Here is an 18431-nt window from a genome sequence, read left to right on the forward strand (position 1 = left end):
ATATATATATATAATAAATAAATAAATACATATTTTTTAGGGTTTCTATGACAGAAAAATCCCAGTTGTCATGATAATTACGTGCCGATACGATATGCATCCCAAGATTCTAAATGCGATTCGATACTGTGATTTTATTGCTATTTGATGTTCCAAACATATTTCTCATGTATGCCTCAGCGGGACAAGAGACCGCCATTAGTCATGGAAATAGGTGCTGAACACATTTACATTGACACAAATTGGCTCCCTATTTTTTTTTAAAATGTAGAAATAAACTATGAATGAAAAATACTGGAGTTTGTGCAGGTATAGCAAACTAGACCAAAAATGATATTGCTATATCGTCAAAAATAATATCCCAATACGTAACTGTATTGATTGCCCCCATAGGCACTAAGTTCTAGATCAGAACAGTGCTACACTGAACAAAAATAAAACGCAACATGCAACAATTTCAAAGATTTTACTGAGTTACAGTTCATATAAGGAAATCCGTCATTTTAAATCAATAAATTAGGCCCTAATCTATGGATTTCACATGACTGGGAATTGGCCACGGATAACTTTTTTTTAAAGAAAGTAGGGGTGTGGATCAGAAAACAAGTCAGTATCTGGTGTGATCACCATTTGCCTCATGCAGCGATCAGGCTGTTGATTGTGGCCTGTGGAATGACTGTGCAAAGTTGCTGGATATTGGCAGGAACTGGAACACTATCATATAGCTCGATCCAGAGCATCCCAAACATGCTCAATGTGTGACATGTCTGCTGAGTATGCAGACCATAGAAGAACTGGTATATTTTCAGCTTCCAGGAATTGTGTACAGATCCTTGCGACATGGGGCTGAGCATTATCATGCTGAAACATGAGGTGATTGTGGACGATGAATGACATGACAATGGGCCTCAGGATTCAAATTGCCATTGATAAAATGCTATTTTAGTCGACGTACATAGCGTATGCCTGCCCATACCAGAACCGCACTGGCACCATGGGGCACTCTGTACACAACGTTGGCATCAGCAAACCGCTCGCCCACATGACACCATACACGCCGTCTGCCCGGTATAGTTGAAACCGAGAATGATCCGTGAAGAACACACTTCTTCAGCGTGCCAGTGGCCATAAAAAGGTGAGCATTTTCCCACTGAAGTCAGTTACAACACCAAACTGCAGTCAGGTCAAGACCCTGGTGAGGACGACAAGCATGCAGATGGGCTTCCCTGAGACAATTTCTGACAGTTCGTGCAGAAATTCTTTGCTTGTGCAAACCCACAGTTTCATCAGCTGCCTGGGTGCTTGTCTCAGACGATCCTGCAGGTGAAGAAGCGGGATGTGGAGGTCTTGGACTGGCGTGGTTACACATGGTCTGTGGTTGTAAGGCCGGTTGGACGTACTAACAAATTCTCTAAAACGACATTGGAGGCAGCTTATGGTAGAGAAATTAACATTCAATTCTCTGGCAACAGCTCTGGTGGACATTCCTACCATCAGTTGCACTACAATTGCACGCTCCCTCAAAACTTCAGACATTTGTGTGACAAAACTGCATGTTTTAGAGTTGTTTTTATTGCATGGAAGTAAACAAACATGTGCACTAAATTTGAGAGAAATAAGCTTTTTATGCATATGGAATATTTCTAGGATCTTTTATTTCAGCTCATGAAACTTGGGACCAGCACTTTACATGTTGTGTTTATATTTTTGTTCAATATAGATCAGAATACTGAGTTCTAGATTGGAACATCGTTTTTTAAAGTCAAGTTAACGAGGGGACTCGTTATAGGAGCCATGTCTAAAAGTAAACGTCAAAGGGAATTTACTGTGTGAGCAGTGAAAGGTGATGCTGTGTGTTCATACTATAAAGAACAGCCCTGTCACTGGCTGATCAACACAGACGTAGCACACACATTTCACTAATAATCTTCAACTAGTACAAAGCTATCGAAGTCATGATTCTGTCCACAGTGGAGATTCCAGTTGTGTGAGTGTGAGCGTCTCTCTCACCTGTGCAGCTGCTGGAGGGGGCAGGGCTATCTGTATTGGAGGTGCTCTGGCTGTTACTACTCCCCTTCTGTTTCCCCTCTTTCTCCTGATCCTGAGAGCCCATTTCCCAGGAGCAAAGGACGTCCTCCCCCTCAGGCGACACCTCCGCTCCTCGCTCCCCCTCAGTATCCCATTTGCCCAGCCCCTTTGGTTTCAGTTCCTTCAAGGCTGACTCCGGCTCCTTCTCTCCGTCCGAGGTGCACTCCCCATGTGGGGAGGCTGTCCTGTTCTGGCAGACACCCCCCTTCCTTACAGGACCCCCGACACGCCGCTTCCGATCCCGCCGAGGGTCGTCGCTCCTGACCGGCGCCAAGATGGTGGCCCTGGTGCCCTCCATGCCGCTGTGTGGCTTCCCCTGACTCTCAGCCACCCTCGATCATGGTGTCACCATTCCCGCCCTGTTGGTGAGGAGTGGAACAGCCAGTTAGTACAGATCTGTTACAGATTGGTTACAGGAATGATGTATTCCAAATTGGTGGTGGTTCAGGAGGATACGTTGGTGTGTTGCAACCAATCGGAGCGGTTCTCACAGAATACAGTGACCGTTCAATCGGAATGCCTTTTACAAATCGAGACATCGAATTATATCCATGAAACACTTCAACGTTGTTTTAACTGGAGAGATAATGAAAGGCTTCCATGTAAGTGTAACAGGCACAGTCATAAGAAGCTTTGACCTGGTCCCATTCAACAGAACCCTCCACAGCTGAGACAGCCTCACCCAGTGCACCTCCAAACCAGAAAGACAGATAGAGCCTCCCCATAGACACACAGCATATGGGCCAGGTTAGAGGTCTCCGATGCGGGCCTGGAGTTGGCCTGCTGCAGATGAGCACCAGCTGTTAAACTCTAAACAACTGTAATTGATCCAGCTAACCACTAACAGAGGGAGTGGAAAAAATGGGGGGCGGATAGAGAAGTAAGCAAAAAAATAAAATGCACCGACACACACGCAGTGTAAATTCTGCGTCATTGTGTGCCAGAAAGGGAGGAGAGTGGGTGTATGCATGAGAAAAATACACGAGTAGGCTAGCCTCCAGGTCACAGCACGTGTGGGCCATGGGGCAGGCAAGGCTGTTTTTCTTCTACAGACACCGGTTGTTGGGAGGGAGAGCCCAAGGTCTGAGTGTCTGGTGTTGTCTGAGCTGAAGACGCTTTGCGTGCGTGTGTGTGTGTAGGGACGATCTGCTCTTAGGATCAGCCAGAGCCACTGACCTTTCCCCACATTCCCCACTTTCTGCTGAACAGCCATGCACTTTCCCCCACTGGCCTTGGGTGGCTGTTTGTGTGTGCATGTCTGCCAAGTAGAAATCGGGTTCAAGGGAACAGAGACTGTAGGGCTGATTTCATTGGGGATCACCAAGTTTATCAGTCTGGTGCGTTTAGAAGAGGGAAGAGAGAATACCCTAAAGACATGGAATTTAAAACGCCTCCGCTTTGTACAACATACACACTCCAGAACTGCCTGAGGTACTGATTTTACAAGGTGTCAGAAATGGCCGATGCTTCAGATGGTATCAAGGGACCTAACGTTTGCCAGGAGAACACTCCCCACACCAGCAGCCTGTATCAGGCCGGCTGGGTCCATGGACTCGTGATGCTTAAAGCAAATCCTGACTCTGCCATTAGCATGACGCAACAGAAACCAGGATTCATAAAACCAGGTGATATTTTTCCACTTCTCAATTGTTCAGTGACCGTGCGCCCGCTGGAGCCGCTTCTTGTTTTTAGCTGATAGGAGTGGAACCCGGTGTGGTTGTCTGCTGCAATAGCCCATCTGGGGCGGCAGGTAGCCTAGTGGTTAGAGCGTTGGGCCAGTAACCGAAAGGTTGCAGGATCGAATCCCCGAAATGACAAGGGAAAAAAATTGTTCTGCCCCTGAACAAGGCAGTTAAACCCACTGTTCCACGGTAGGCCGTCATTGTAAATAAGAATGTGTTCTTAACTGTGTTGCCTAGTTAAATAAAGGTTAAATACAAATACAATCTGTGACAAATATCGACAAGTTCTGTGTTCCGAGATGCCATTCTGCGCCATTATTTGTCTGTTTGTGGCTCGCCTGTTAGCTTGCACGATTCCTGCCATTCTCCTTCGACCTTTCTCATCAGAGAGATGTTTTTGCCCACAGGACGGCCGCTGACTGGTGCGATAAATAAAAACATCCATTCTTGGTAAAACCCTAGACAATGTTGTGTGTGAAAAGCCCAAGAGGGCAGATGTTTTTGAGATTCTGGATCTGGAGCGCCTGGAACCGATGATCATACCACGCTCAAAGTTGCTTAGGCCCACTAACGTTCAATCGAACAGTAACCAAATGCCTGTCTGCCGGCTTTATATAGCAAGCCCCAGCCATATGACTCACTTGCTGTAGGAGCAAACCATTTTCTTGAATGGAGTGGTGTACCAAATAAACAGGACACGGTGTATATTCACTCAATAAAAAAAGCAAGCGCCAATTAAGATTCATTTATTGAAGGCATAATATCAACTGGTTCTATTATATCGTGGAACACAATCTTAATGATTCTGATGAAAATACACTGTCTATATCAAGTTTATGCATATTTTCAGGGTGGAACCTGTATGTTTAGGGGGGTTATAGCCCAGTCTAACCAATTCTAAAAGGCACTAGCAGTTCACAAGGTAGCTTATTCGAAAAATAGACTGGACGCAATTATTCGAAAACTGCAGCTCATTGTTGCAAAACATATCGACCTACTTCAAAATCAACCAGTCCATTTTGAATTTGTGATAAAACTCATCATTTGGCAAGGAATGTAGCTTGTATATCCTATCCCATTTTATAGGCATTTATTTCTGTAGGCCTAAAGGGAGCTTGTGTGCACACTCAGTGTGTGTGAAGGGAGCCGTCGGAACGCAATTGAGTGAATGGGACACGGAGGGAAAAGAGAATTTAGGGAAAAGAACTGTGTGATGCTTGGCTTGGTTTCTTTTTTGTTGTGCCCCGCAATGCACATGTACAAATTAAACATTAGAGTGAAAGCAAATTATGTTGCCAAGACAAAATTTCACTTGCCTGTTCGGGCAACCATAATAGCCTATTTGTTTTATTTAACCAGGTAGGCAAGTTGAGAACAAGTTCTCATTTACAATTGCGACCTGGCCAAGATAAAGCAAAGCAGTTCGACACATACAACAACACAGAGTTACACACGGAGTAAAAACAAACATACAGTCAATAATACAGTAGAAAAATAAGTCTATATACAATGTGAGCAAATGAGGTGAGATAAGGGAGGTAAAGGCAAAAAAAAGGCCATGGTGGCGAAGTAAATACAATAAAGCAAGTAAAATACTGGAATGGTTGATTTGCAGTGGAAGAATGTGCAAAGTAGAAATATAAATAATGGGGTGCAATGGAGCAAAAATAAAAAAATAAATACAGTAGGGAAAGAGGTAATTATTTGGGCTAAATTATAGATGGGCTATGTACAGGTGCAGTAATCTGTGAGCTGCTCTGACAGCTGGTGCTTAAAGCTAGTGAGGGAGATAAGTGTTTCCAGTTTCAGAGATTTTAGTAGTTCGTTCCAGTCATTGGCAGCAGAGAACTGGAAGGAAAGGCGGCCAAAGGAAGAATTGGTTTTGGGGGTGACCAGAGAGAAAAACCTGCTGGAGCGTGTGCTACAGGTGAGTGTTGCTATGGTGACCAGCGAGCTGAGATAAGGGGGGACTTTACCTATCAGGGTCTTGTAGATGACCTGGAGCCAGTGGGTTTGGCGACGAGTATGAAGCGAGGGCGAGCCAAAGAGAGTGTACAGGTCGCAGTGGTGGATAGTATATGGGGCTTTGGTGACAAAACGGATTGCACTGTGATAGACTGCATCCAATTTATTGAGTAGAGTGTTGGAGGCTATTTTGTAAATGACATCGCCGAAGTCGAGGATTGGTAGGATGGTCAGTTTTACAAGGGTATGTTTGGCAGCATGAGTGAATGATGCTTTGTTGTGAAATAGGAAGCCAATTCTAGATTTAACTTTGGATTGGAGATGTTTGATGTGAGTCTGGAAGGAGAGTTTACAGTCTAACCAGACACCTAGGTATGTGTAGTTGTCCACATATTCTAAGTCAGAGCCGTCCAGAGTAGTGTTGTTGGACAGGCGAGCAGATGCAGGCAGCGATCAGTTGAAGAGCATGCATTTAGTTTTACTTGTATTTAAGAGCAATTGGAGGCCACGGAAGGAGAGTTGTATGGCATTGAAGCTCGCCTGAAGGATTGTTAACACAATGTCCAACGAAGGGCCAGAAGTTTACAGAATGGTGTCGTCTGCGTAGAGATGGATCCGAGACTCACCAGCAGCAAGAGTGACATCATTGATGTATACAGAGAAGAGAGTCGGTTCAAGAATTGAACCCTGTGAAACCCCCATAGAGACTGCCAGAGGCCCAGACAACAGACCCTCCAATTTGACACACTGAACTCTATCAGAGAAGTAGTTGGTGAACCAGGCGAGGCAATCATTTGAGAAACCAAGGCTGTCGAGTCTGCCGATGAGAATGTGGTGATTGACAGAGTCAAAAGCCTTGGCCAGGTCAATGAATACGGCTGCACAGTATTGTTTCTTATCGATGGCAGTGAAGATATTGTTTAGGACCTTGAGCGTGGCTGAGGTGCACCCATGACCGGCTCTGAAACCAGATTGCATAGCGGAGAAGGTATGGTGGGATTCGAAATGGTCAGTAATCTGTTCGTTGATTTGGCTTTCGAAGATCTTAGAAAGGCAGGGTAGGATAGATATAGGTCTGTAGCAGTTTGGGTCAAGACTGCTAATGTAAAATAACAGTGCATTAAAAATAAAACTGTGAGAGACGGAATCTAAAACAAAAATCCAGAAAATCACATTGTATGATTTTTAAGTAATTAAATTAGCATTTTATTGCATGACATAAGTACTTGATCACCTACCAACCAGTAACAATTCCAGCTCTCATATAATATTTGGAGGGAGCTGAAAGTCCGTATTGCCCAGCGACAGTCCCGAAACCTGAAGGATCTGGAGAAGGTCTGTATGGAGGAGTGGGCCAAAATCCCTGCTGCAGTGTGTGCAAACCTGGTCAAGAACTACAGGAAACATATGATCTCTGTAATTGCAAACAAAAGGTTTCTGTACCAAATATTAAGTTCTGCTTTTCTGATGTGTCAAATACTTATGTCATGCAATAAAATGCAAATTAATTGAAAGCTATCACCTATGATTGAAAAAAATGACAGACCTCTACATGCTTTAAGTAGGAAAACCTGCAAAATCGGCAGTGTATCAAATACTTGTTCTCCCCACTGTATATAGAGATACTGATATTGTCCCGGCCCTAGTACTAGCTACGCTACAAATAAACATCCAGACGATACACAGAACCAACAGCTAAAAGGATTTCGATCCAGGAGGCGAGCAGCTAGATGGCGGAAGGTGAGAGGAAGCACTGAAGGCTTATGTCGTTGCACTGTTAGGGGTCTTGTGGGGTCTTCACAATGACTTCAGGTGATCAGTTGTGGTTTGCTGATGATATCACACAGTCACCACTGGTAGCATCCACTCCGTCCCCCAAAAATGTTTAGTGGAAGGGCGGGAGTCGGGAGAAACCTTAGTCAAACTATGCCCTGTAACGTTACTGCCTATTCACTCAATCTGCTGCCTGACAGGCTAATGGCGATACAGTTTTTTTAATGTCATCTGGATCTTCATAACTATCAGCTAGCTATGTGTGAATCATAATAATCTAGCTAGTTTAATAGGCAAAAACGACCTTAAACTAATGTTATGCCAGGTAAATGATTTGCTGTCAATTCATTGTGGCTAGCTAGCCATTTAGCCTTATTGACTTACTATGGGCTTGCAATATATGCCCACTACACTGGGTATTGTAGGCAGGTAAACATGCCACAATTAACAATGTATTTATTAACCTATCAAAATAAAATATTGTAGTCAGGCAAACATATGAGATGCGAATGGGTAACATTTCATCCAAAGTTCTCTTAATAACACTATTTCACAAGTATACGTGTGCATGAGTCAAACAACCCATTCTGCATTCAAACTAGTTACGTCATCAAATCTCAATTTCTGAACACTAAGCAAAACAAAGCCCATTGGCTGAACTCCGATACATAACAGTGACAAGATCAAAGATAACCAATTCTCTGATGAATCAATGACTGACTAGATGAGCCACACCGCCCGGAGCCCTTGGCAGTGGCTCATAATGCTAAACTTCTAAAATCTTTCCCAACAGTCCCCAGCTTTGGTGCGATTAAGACAAAGCAAAGAAGGCATTCATTTCCCAGTGTTAAATAAGAGCAGCTTAGGCAGGAATGATTGAGGCTGGCTGCGTCATAGTTAATCTACAAGCTGGATTTAAAGAGCCAAAAAACTGACAGGAGAGAGGGAAGGAAGGATGGAGAGGGAAGTAGATGGATGTGTCCCAATGCTTTTAAACAGGTTCCTTGTCACCTTCCCTTCACAAGACAGCGAATCCTTCCTTTCTTTATAATCAGTAACTGATGATCTGATGTGACCGGATTGGTGAAGGAAGTTGTGTTCAATCATTAGCTCAGGAAGGAGGGATGCATTTCATAAGTATTCAAACAAGCCTTAGGCCTTAGTTTATCATCATGTTTTGTTATGTTATTTTAGACCAGTGATCATGAAGGAGAGGACATAAGAAAAGGAAGGACAGGTGATGAGGAGAAGAAGCCAGTGGATTAGACATAATTGGGACCTGCTGGCAACAGCCTTTTAAACAATAGAGCCAATCAAGGTCAAAGTTTCCTCATAGTTTGTTTTAGGGAACAAGACTAACTATCCTATGAGTGCCCCCCCCCCCCCTCCCCTCTCCTCTCTCCTCTCCACCCAGCTCTTGTATGCACCTTCCACTTCTCCAGTGAAAACAGACCAGATGAACTGGTGCTCCTCCCTCTGTGCCCACTAAAGCTCACTGAATGGGACGACCATTCACCTCCGACCCAGATCAGTGATAAACACGCATTGTGAAAGACCAGAGGGATTATTTTAAAATGAGGGGAATATGCCCTAGTTGGACTCTATGGAGCTCTTCATCAACTATAAGCATTTAAAATGGGCAGCGACTTTGAATGGTTGGGGATTAGCCTACTATAGGCCTAGATGGTTAAATTTACTTGTTCTTACTTGCGTCTCTTACCCTAAAGATATAAATGCCACCACAATGGTATACATCAGTCAAGTCTACACATTCTATATTCATGGGTTTATTTGTGATCTAGGTTATGGGTTTCTGTTATACAAAGTATGAATGGACTGGTTTACATTGATACTCTGTCATAAGAGACAAAATTATCACTTTCAAAAATGTTTATACTAGGGAAATCTGAAAACTAGTTTGACAGGTTGTGGGTGGGGGACAAGTCTAAATGCTCTTGATTTCTTTGGGAAAAGTCACCGGAGTGGAAACTTAAGCTTAAGTCATCCGTCTCTGCAGCCGATATGGAGTTTTTTTGGTGTGTTGCCTAAGAAAGAAAGAATCAACCAGGCTTAGTGTCCATATAGACAGATACATCTTCGTACTCCCAAAACACTGAAGTTCTAGAAATTTGTGCAACATCCTTGCAAAATACAAAATACTAGCCCATCAACTTCAACTAGGCCTTATGCTATGCTTCGGCAGCAACACACAGCCTAGCTCCTGGTTTTCTAAACAATGAAAACATTGTGTAGCCTAAATCTTACTCCACACATGACATTTGAAGAAAAAATATAGCCCAAAGCCACAATTGTAAAGTATTGAAAACAAAAGAGTTGGAAGCAATGCAGACAGACCCTAGCACTGACATTATATCCTGCTTTAAGTTTACACACACTTAGCATCCGTAGATCTATGCACGTGCGTGAGCTGATGGACTTTACTCTAAAACGTGACCATCTTTCGGTAACATGATACCTCACTGATCCAGACTCGCAAATAACAAAATTCACAAGGGGGTGACAGAAGTTCTCTTGTGGTCTTCTCATTTGATGTGAATGCAAAATAAGAGTCTCATCTGATCTTCCCTTGCTAGCAAGTTGGCTAAACACTGCAAGCTAGCTAACCTTTAAGCTTCCTACATCGCCATGTGTAATAATAGGATTTATAATTAATATGCCCTGGCAAATATTATTATACTTGCCGGTGTAACATATCAAATTGAGATAATGTTGTATGTTGCTTCAATGTACCCAGTCCTATATCAGCTAAAAATAGAAGTAATCATTTTTTAGTTGCAGAGAAAAGGATGGTATCTCGCAGCTGTTTTTACAAATAGCATGGAATCAGTAGTTATTACTCTAAACAAAATACATTTTTGGGGGCGGATTATAATAAGGCTTCAATGTTTGAACATTTACTGATATTATATTTACTTAATGCAAAATAGGTTACTGGTTGGGCTAACGTTAGCAGGCTATATAGATTTAGCAATCTTGCAAGTTGATTTGTAACAATAAAAACAAAGTAATTGCTTGTAAAGTCGGCTGAAAATTAAATTAAAACCAGTAGTCATGAGTGCAAAAGACTTTGTGGAAATGTAAGCTATACGTTTAAAGTAATTTGCGTTAGAGTTTACATTATAGGGAAAAGGCTGTGTTACTGAGTCCTCCATATTACATCACATATGCGCACCGGAACCGAGCCATAACGGAAACTGGGTATCTACCACCCCATTATCAGATAAGGAGGCTTTTTTGCTTTTTGTCCCCCAATTGTGAACTGAAGTTGAAATTTCACGATGAAATTTAGGAGCACAATTTCTAAAGCTAGAATCCTTCGTTTTTTTAGGCACACTAGTGAACTTAAATTAAAATTCCAGGTCACACAGAAAACTAGTTATGTGCATATGCAAGTAAAATTGTCACACTGTAGAGTCCTGTGTATATACAGTGCATTCAGAAAGTATTAAGATCCCTTGACTTTTCCCACATTTTGTTACGTTACAGCCTTATTGTAATACGGTTGTATTTATAATTTTTCCTCATCAATCCACACACAATACTCCATAATGACAAAGTGAAAGCAGGGTTATAGAAATGTTTTCATATTTAAAAATAGGGCAGAAATAGGTAGGGTAGCCTAGTGGTTAGAGCGTTGGACTAGTAACTGAAAGGTTGCAAGTTCATATCCCCGAGCTGACAAGGTACAAATCTGTCATTCTGCCCCTGAACAGGCAGTTAACCCACTGTTCCTAGGCAGTCATTGAAAATAAGAATTTGTTCTTAACTGACTTGCCTAGTTAAATAAAGGTAAAATAAAAAATACCATTCAGACCCTTTGCTATGAGACTCAAAATTGAGCTCAGGTGCATCCTGTTTCCATTGATCATCCTTGAGAGGTTTCTGAATTGAGTCTACGTGTGGCAAATTCAATTGATTGGACCTGATTTGGAAATGCACACTCAAATGTCTATATAAGGTCCCACAGTTCACAGTGCATGTCAGAGCCAAAACCAAGTCATGAGGTCGAAGGAATTGGCCGTAGAGCTCCAAGACAGGATTGTGTCGAGGCACAGATCTGAGGAAGGGTACCAAAACATTTCTGCATCATTGAAGATGCCCAATAATACAGTGGCCTCCATCATTCTTAAATTGAAGAAATTTGGAACCACCAAGACTTTTCCTAGAGCTGGATGCCCGGCCAAACTGAGCAATCTGGGGAAAAGAGATCTCTGTCAGGGAGGTGACCAACAACCTGGTGGTCACTTCGACAGAGCTCCAGAGTTCTTCTGTGGAGATGAGAGAACCTTCCAGAAGGACAACCATCTCCACTAATCAGGCTTTTATGGTAGAGTGGCCAGATGGAAGCCACTCCTCAGTAAAAGGCACATGACATGAGAAACAAGCCCATGAGAAACCAGATTCTCTGGTCTGATGAAACCAAGCTTGAACTTGTTTGCCTGAATGCCAAGTGCCACATCTGGAGGAAACCTGGCACCATCATGCTGTGGGGATATTTTTCAGCGGCAGGGACTGGGAGACTACTCAGGATTGAGGGAAAGATGAACGGAACAAAGTACAGAGAGATCCTTAATGAAAACCTGCTCCAGAGTGCTCAGGACCTCAGACTGGGGCCAAGGTTCACCTTCCAAGAAGACAATGACCCTAAGCACACAGTCAAGATAAAGAAGGAGTGGCTTCGGGACAAGTCTCTGAATGTCCTTGATTGGCCCAGCCAGAGCCTGGACTTCAACCTGATCAAACATATCTGGAGAGATCTGAAATTAGCTGTGCAGCAACGCTCACCATCCAACCTGACAGAGCTTGAGAGGATCTGCAGAGAATTGGAAACTTCCCAAATACAGGTGTGCCAAGCTTGTAGCGTCATACCCAAGAACTGAGGCTGTAATCACTGCCAAAGCTGCTTCAACAAAGTATTGAGCAAAGGGTCTGAATACATATGTAAATGTTATTTCATTTATTAATTTTTTAAAATAAATTTCTCTTTCAATCCTAAAAACCTGTTTTTGCTTTGTCATTATGAGGTATTGTGTGTAGATTGATGAGGGGAAAAAACGATTTAATGCTGTAACGTTACAATGTGTAAAAAGTCAATGAGAGTGAATATAAATATCAACACTTATGCACCTGAACATTCTGCCTCCTGAATATCTGGCCTGAAGACCGCATCTCTACATGACTTATTTCACAGACTCTACAAGGTGTTGAAAGCGTTCCACAGGGATGCTGGCCCATTTTGGCTTCCCACAGTTTTGTCAAGTTGGCTGCATGTCCTTTGGGTGGTGGACCATTCTTGATACACACGGGAAACCGTTGAGCATGAAAAACCCAATAAAAATACAAACTCAATCTACTTTAAAATGACTAAAACCAAATCAAAACTGTGTAGAAATGATAATGGACCGATATTCGTACAGTTTCTTGACTGTCCAGTTCGCTAACAATCACTAGACTGTCAAATTCCAAAAACAATGGATAGAGGACTATTTCTTGCTAATTTTGACAGCAAGAATATATACATTTTCAGCTGGGCCCTCTGGACATCGTTGAAATCCGAATGCTGCCTCCGGGGCAAAATGAGTTCGACACCCCTGGTTTAGACCATTTGGAAGGTTATTTTTCTCCTGCTTTGACCGTGCAGTGCGGTAGAAGCAATTGTTGTCCTCATTATGAAATGATCAACTTTCCCCTGTACATCTAAAAAATTACCATATACACTGATTGTTTAAAGCAAAACAACCTAAACTATTGCTGATGAACCTGATCTAAATCAAATGTAACGTAGCCTAAGCCCCGATCAGCAGGTAGGCTATATAGCCAGATGCGAGTCCTGTCTCAGGCGGTTGGTTGGGCTACTTTATTCCAGTAAACACAAATTTCAACAGCGCATTTGATAGTAACTTAGCAACTTACATTGGTTGTCACTCAACTAACAAAGCCTAATATTGCGCAAGCCATTTTACAAACACTTGAACGCTGAAGGTGATGCGCAGCCTACGTGCGAAGCAGCGCACAGTTTGACTAGGCTACTGATATTGCCTGGGTTGTTCGACATGCAAAATTACTTGTTGATCAATGACTGTCAACACAGTTACATGCTTAGTTTGACACAGAAGGCGAGAGGCAGAGGGAGAAACAGAGGATGTCCAGACTCAGAATGTTTCAACACTCTTGGTTTGACCACCAGACAACAGAAAGAAAGAAAGCATTATGGCAGAGGAAGGGAGAACAGTAGCAGGTGACCCGACTGTGGTTTGTGACTATTATGATATCCAATTGTAGCCAAATCAGTTGCAGTAATTCCGTTACAGAATTGTTTTGGAAACCCTGTTACCAATTTGGTAACGGAATTAAGAGTTTAATTACTTAAAGGGATATGCTAGCAGATACCCATACACTTCCAGGCCCAGACGGCATCCCCAGCTGCACCCTCAGAGCATGCGCAGACCAGCTGGCTGGTGTGTCTACGGACATATTCAATCAATCCCTATTCCAGTCTGCTGTTCCCACATGCTTCAAGAGGGCCACCATTGTTCCTGTTCCCAAGAAAGCTAAGGTAACTGAGCTAAACGACTACCGCCCCGTAGCACTCACTTCCGTCATCATGAAGTGCTTTGAGAGACTAGTCAAGGACCATATCACCTCCACCCTACCGGACACCCTAGACCCACTCCAATTTGCTTACCGCCCAAATAGGTCCACAGACGATGCAATCTCAACCACACTGCACACTGCCCTAACCCATCTGGACAAGAGGAATACCTATGTGAGAATGCTGTCCATTGACTACAGCTCGGCATTCAACACCATAGTACCCTCCAAGCTCGTCATCAAGCTCGAGACCCTGGGTCTCGACCTCGTCCTGTGCAAATGGGTACTGGACTTCCTGATGGGCCGCCCCCAGGTGGTGAGGGTAGGTAACAACATCTCCACCCCGCTGATCCTCAACACTGGGGCCCCACAAGGGTGCGTTCTGAGCCCTCTCCTGTACTCCCTGTTCACCCACGACTGCGTGGCCACGCACGCCTCCAACTCAATCATCAAGTTTGCGGACGACACAACAGTGGTAGGCTTGATTACCAACAACGACGAGACGGCCTACAGGGAGGAGGTGAGAGCCCTCGGAGTGTGGTGTCAGGAAAATAACCTCACACTCAACGTCAACAAAACTAAGGAGATGATTGTGGACTTCAGGAAACAGGGAACACCCCCCTATCCACATCGATGGAACAGTAGTGGAGAGGGTAGCAAGTTTTAAGTTCCTCGGCATACACATCACAGACAAACTGAATTGGTCCACTCACACAGACAGCGTCGTGAAGAAGGCGCAGCAGCGCCTCTTCAACCTCAGGAGGCTGAAGAAATTCGGCTTGTCACCAAAAGCACTCACAAACTTCTACAGATGCACAATCGAGAGCATCCTGTTGGGCTGTATCACCGCCTGGTACGGCAACTGCTCCGCCCACAACTGTAAGGCTCTCCAGAGGGTAGTGAGGTCTGCACAACGCATCACCGGGGGCAAACTACCTGCCCTCCAGGACACCTACACCACCTGATGTCACAGGAAGGCCATAAAGATAATCAAGGACAGCAACCACCCGAGCCACTGCCTGTTCACCCCGCTATCATCCAGAAGGCGAGGTCAGTACAGGTGCATCAAAGCTGGGACCGAGAGACTGAAAAACAGCTTCTATCTCAAGGCCATCAGACTGTTAAACAGCCACCACTAACATTATGTGGCTGCTGCCAACACACTGACTCAACTCCAGACACTTTAATAATGGGAATTGATGTAAAATATATCACTAGCCACTTTAAACAATGCTACTTAATATGTTTACATACCCTACATTATTTCTCATTTGTATACGTATATACTGTACTCTATATCATCTACTGCATCTTTATGTAATACATGTATCACTAGCCACTTTGTTTACATACTCATCTCATATGTATATACTGTACTCGATACCATCTACTGCATCTTGCCTATGCCGCTCTGTCCCATCACTCATTCATATATCTTTATGTACATATTCTTTATCCCTTTACACTTGTGTGTATAAGGTAATAGTTTTGGAATTGTTAGCTAGATTACTCGGTTATTACTGCATTGTCGGAAGTAGAAGCACAAGCATTTCGCTACACTCGCATTAACATCTGCTAACCATGTGTATGTGACAAATCACATTTGATTTGATTTCCAGCCATTGCGCTAATGTTAGTTAACATTGGCTCGCCAAAATACCGCCAAAAGAGAGACAAAAATGGTATCCACGAGTTCATCTGACTCTAGGGAAGTAGATAAAAAGGTTCTCATTGCCAAAATCCTGATGTATCCCTTTAATAATTTATAAACAAAATTGATATCAGTAAAATCATTATAACTAATTAGTAGGTCTAGTATTACTTGTTACTTCTGTGAACTTTCAAGATTCTCCCTCATGAGGGAGAGACATTTTAAAATATCTTTAAGATATGTGGGTTTTTGGTAAAAGGTTCAAAAAAGTGAACAATTTCTCCAAAATGATATTTTAGTGTTGATATTAGTTGGCAGGGGTCATTACTTCAACATTGCGTTTTGATCTATTTCTGATACTTTTAAGGACTTTCTGGTAGATGTCTTAGAACTCTTTTCCAGCTGTTAATACAGAAATCAAAGCCTTCACTTATGCCACATTTTTAAGATGGAAAATGGTTGAAAGACTTACCAAAAATAGACTCAGCTTTCATTTGACACCCAATATGCTCCTATGAACTTCACCTGTTGGTGCTCATGGGTTCTTTTCGATGAAAATGCCCGTCTAGTTTTAATTCTGGTAGTTGTAAGTTCTCAAAAATGATCTTACTTAAAAATATTTCGCTCCATTATATTTATTTTATACTTTATATCTGGTTTTAGTCTAAGTTTAAACTGAATTTTTTTTAACCAATTGTACTGAACAAAAATATAAAACGCAACATGGAACAATTTCAAAGACTTTACTGAGTTACAGTTCATAAGGAAATCAGCCAATTGAAATAAATGCATTATTGCCTAATCTATGGATTTCACATGACTGGGAATACAGATATGCATTTGTTGGTCAAAGATAACTTTAAAGAAAGAAACTTTAAAGCCCTAGGACCATGCATCAGGACTACCTGGCATGGGGCGGCAGGGTAGCCTAGTGGTTAGAGCATTGGACTAGTAACCGAAAGGTTGCAAGTTCAAATCCCCGAGCTGACAAGGTACAAAATCTGTCGTTCTGCCCTTGAACAGGCCCACTGTTCCTAGGCCGTCATTGAAAATAAGAATGTGTTCTTAACTGACTTGCCTAGTAAAATAAAGGTAAATAAAAAATGACTCCTTGCTGTCCCCAGTCCACCTGGCCCTGCTGCTGCTCCAGTTTAAACTATTCTGCCTGCGGTTATGGAACCCTGACCTGTTCACCGGACGTGCTACCTGTCCCAGACCTGCTCTTTTCAACTCTCTAGAGACAGCAGGAGCGGTAGAGATACTCAATGATCGGCTGTGAAAAGCCAACTGACATTTACTCCCGAGGTGCTGACCTGTTGCACCCTCGACAACCACTGATTATTATTATTTGACCCTGCTGGTCAACTATGAACATTTGAACACCGTGGCCATGTTCTGTTATAATCTCCACCCGGCACAGCCAGAAGAGGACTGGCCACCCCTCATAGCCCGGTTCCTCTCTAGGTTTCTTCCTAGGTTCTGGCCTTTCTAGGGAGTTTTTCCTAGCCACCATGCTTCTACACCTGCATTGCTTGCTGTTTGGGGTTTTAGCCTGGGTTTCTGTACAGCACTTTGTGACATCAGCTGATGTAAGAAGGGCTTTATAAATCAATTTGATTGATTGAAGAACAGAGACATGTTCAGCATCCAGGAATTGTGCACAGATTCTTGCGACATGGGGCTGTGCATTATCATGCTGAAACATGAGGTGATGGTGGACAATGAATGGCACGACAATGGGCCCCAGGATTCAAAGTGTCATTGTTAAAATGCAATTGTATTCATTGTCTGTAGCTTATGCTTGCCCATAACCCTAACACCACCATGGGGCATTTAGTTAACGACATCAGCAAACCGGTGCCCACAGGACACCATGAAACATTGGACCAAGACTTTACTTGTTGAGTTTATATTTTTGTTTAGTGTATCTATATATATTTTTTTACATCAAAGTTTTGGGAGTGATGGCCACATTTTAGCAGCAGCGGCCCATCGCTGCTAAATGAATACAGGGAAAACACTGCAAGTGCCTGCTGCACCTCCCACTGCAGCATGAATAAGTAAACATCAGCAGACATGCCCATGCCAACCCACAAGTCCATGTCCTTTCACACAGTGGTTACTGCCTAGTCAGAATGATGAGGTGTGAAACCACACAATGTGTCCTCACAGCTCTAGTCAGTGTGTGTGTGTGTGTGTGTGTGTGTGTGGTGCCACTGCAACTAAACTGCACTCCCCAATGAGCAATGAATATGAAATATTAACAATGACTACTCAAATGCCAAAGACATGACCAAATGACAGGCTGAGGATAACGTTTGCTTATAGAAAAAACAAAACAAACAGACATGACACCAAGTCAACAACTCTAGCATTGTATCCTGCTTCCACGAAAAGCCTGACAAGATGCTTATAGCAATACTAACCTCTACAGTCCCGATTAACTAATAAGTTAAGGGACCCTTAACACAGAGATGCACCCAGATGGTAGCTTACTTTTCTTCACGACCACTAAACCCACAATAAGTTGAGTGATGCAATTACGCATCTAATTGGAAAGATCAACACACTTTCTGGAGAGAGTACTATTCACAAACCCCTTAAATCCTTATCTTATAAAAAAAACAAATCAATCATAATCACTAGTTAACTACACATGG

At 42.9% G+C, this 18431-nt stretch overlaps 1 protein-coding gene across 2 annotated transcripts in view; it reads right to left on the reverse strand.

Annotated features, from left to right (window-relative positions):
• LOC115142916 (peroxisome proliferator-activated receptor delta-like) overlaps positions 1 to 18431 on the reverse strand; it is a 41052-nt gene that overhangs the window by 17175 nt on the left and 5446 nt on the right. For both annotated transcript variants that reach the window (XM_029682762.2, XM_029682761.2), the window contains exon 2: positions 2011 to 2447. In XM_029682762.2, coding sequence (XP_029538622.1) covers positions 2011 to 2386 — 376 coding nt within the window. In that variant the 5' untranslated portion in view covers positions 2387 to 2447. The remainder of the gene's footprint in view (positions 1 to 2010; positions 2448 to 18431) is intronic.

This window comes from Oncorhynchus nerka, linkage group LG15 (assembly GCF_034236695.1).
Source record: "Oncorhynchus nerka isolate Pitt River linkage group LG15, Oner_Uvic_2.0, whole genome shotgun sequence".
NCBI lineage: Eukaryota > Metazoa > Chordata > Actinopteri > Salmoniformes > Salmonidae > Oncorhynchus > Oncorhynchus nerka.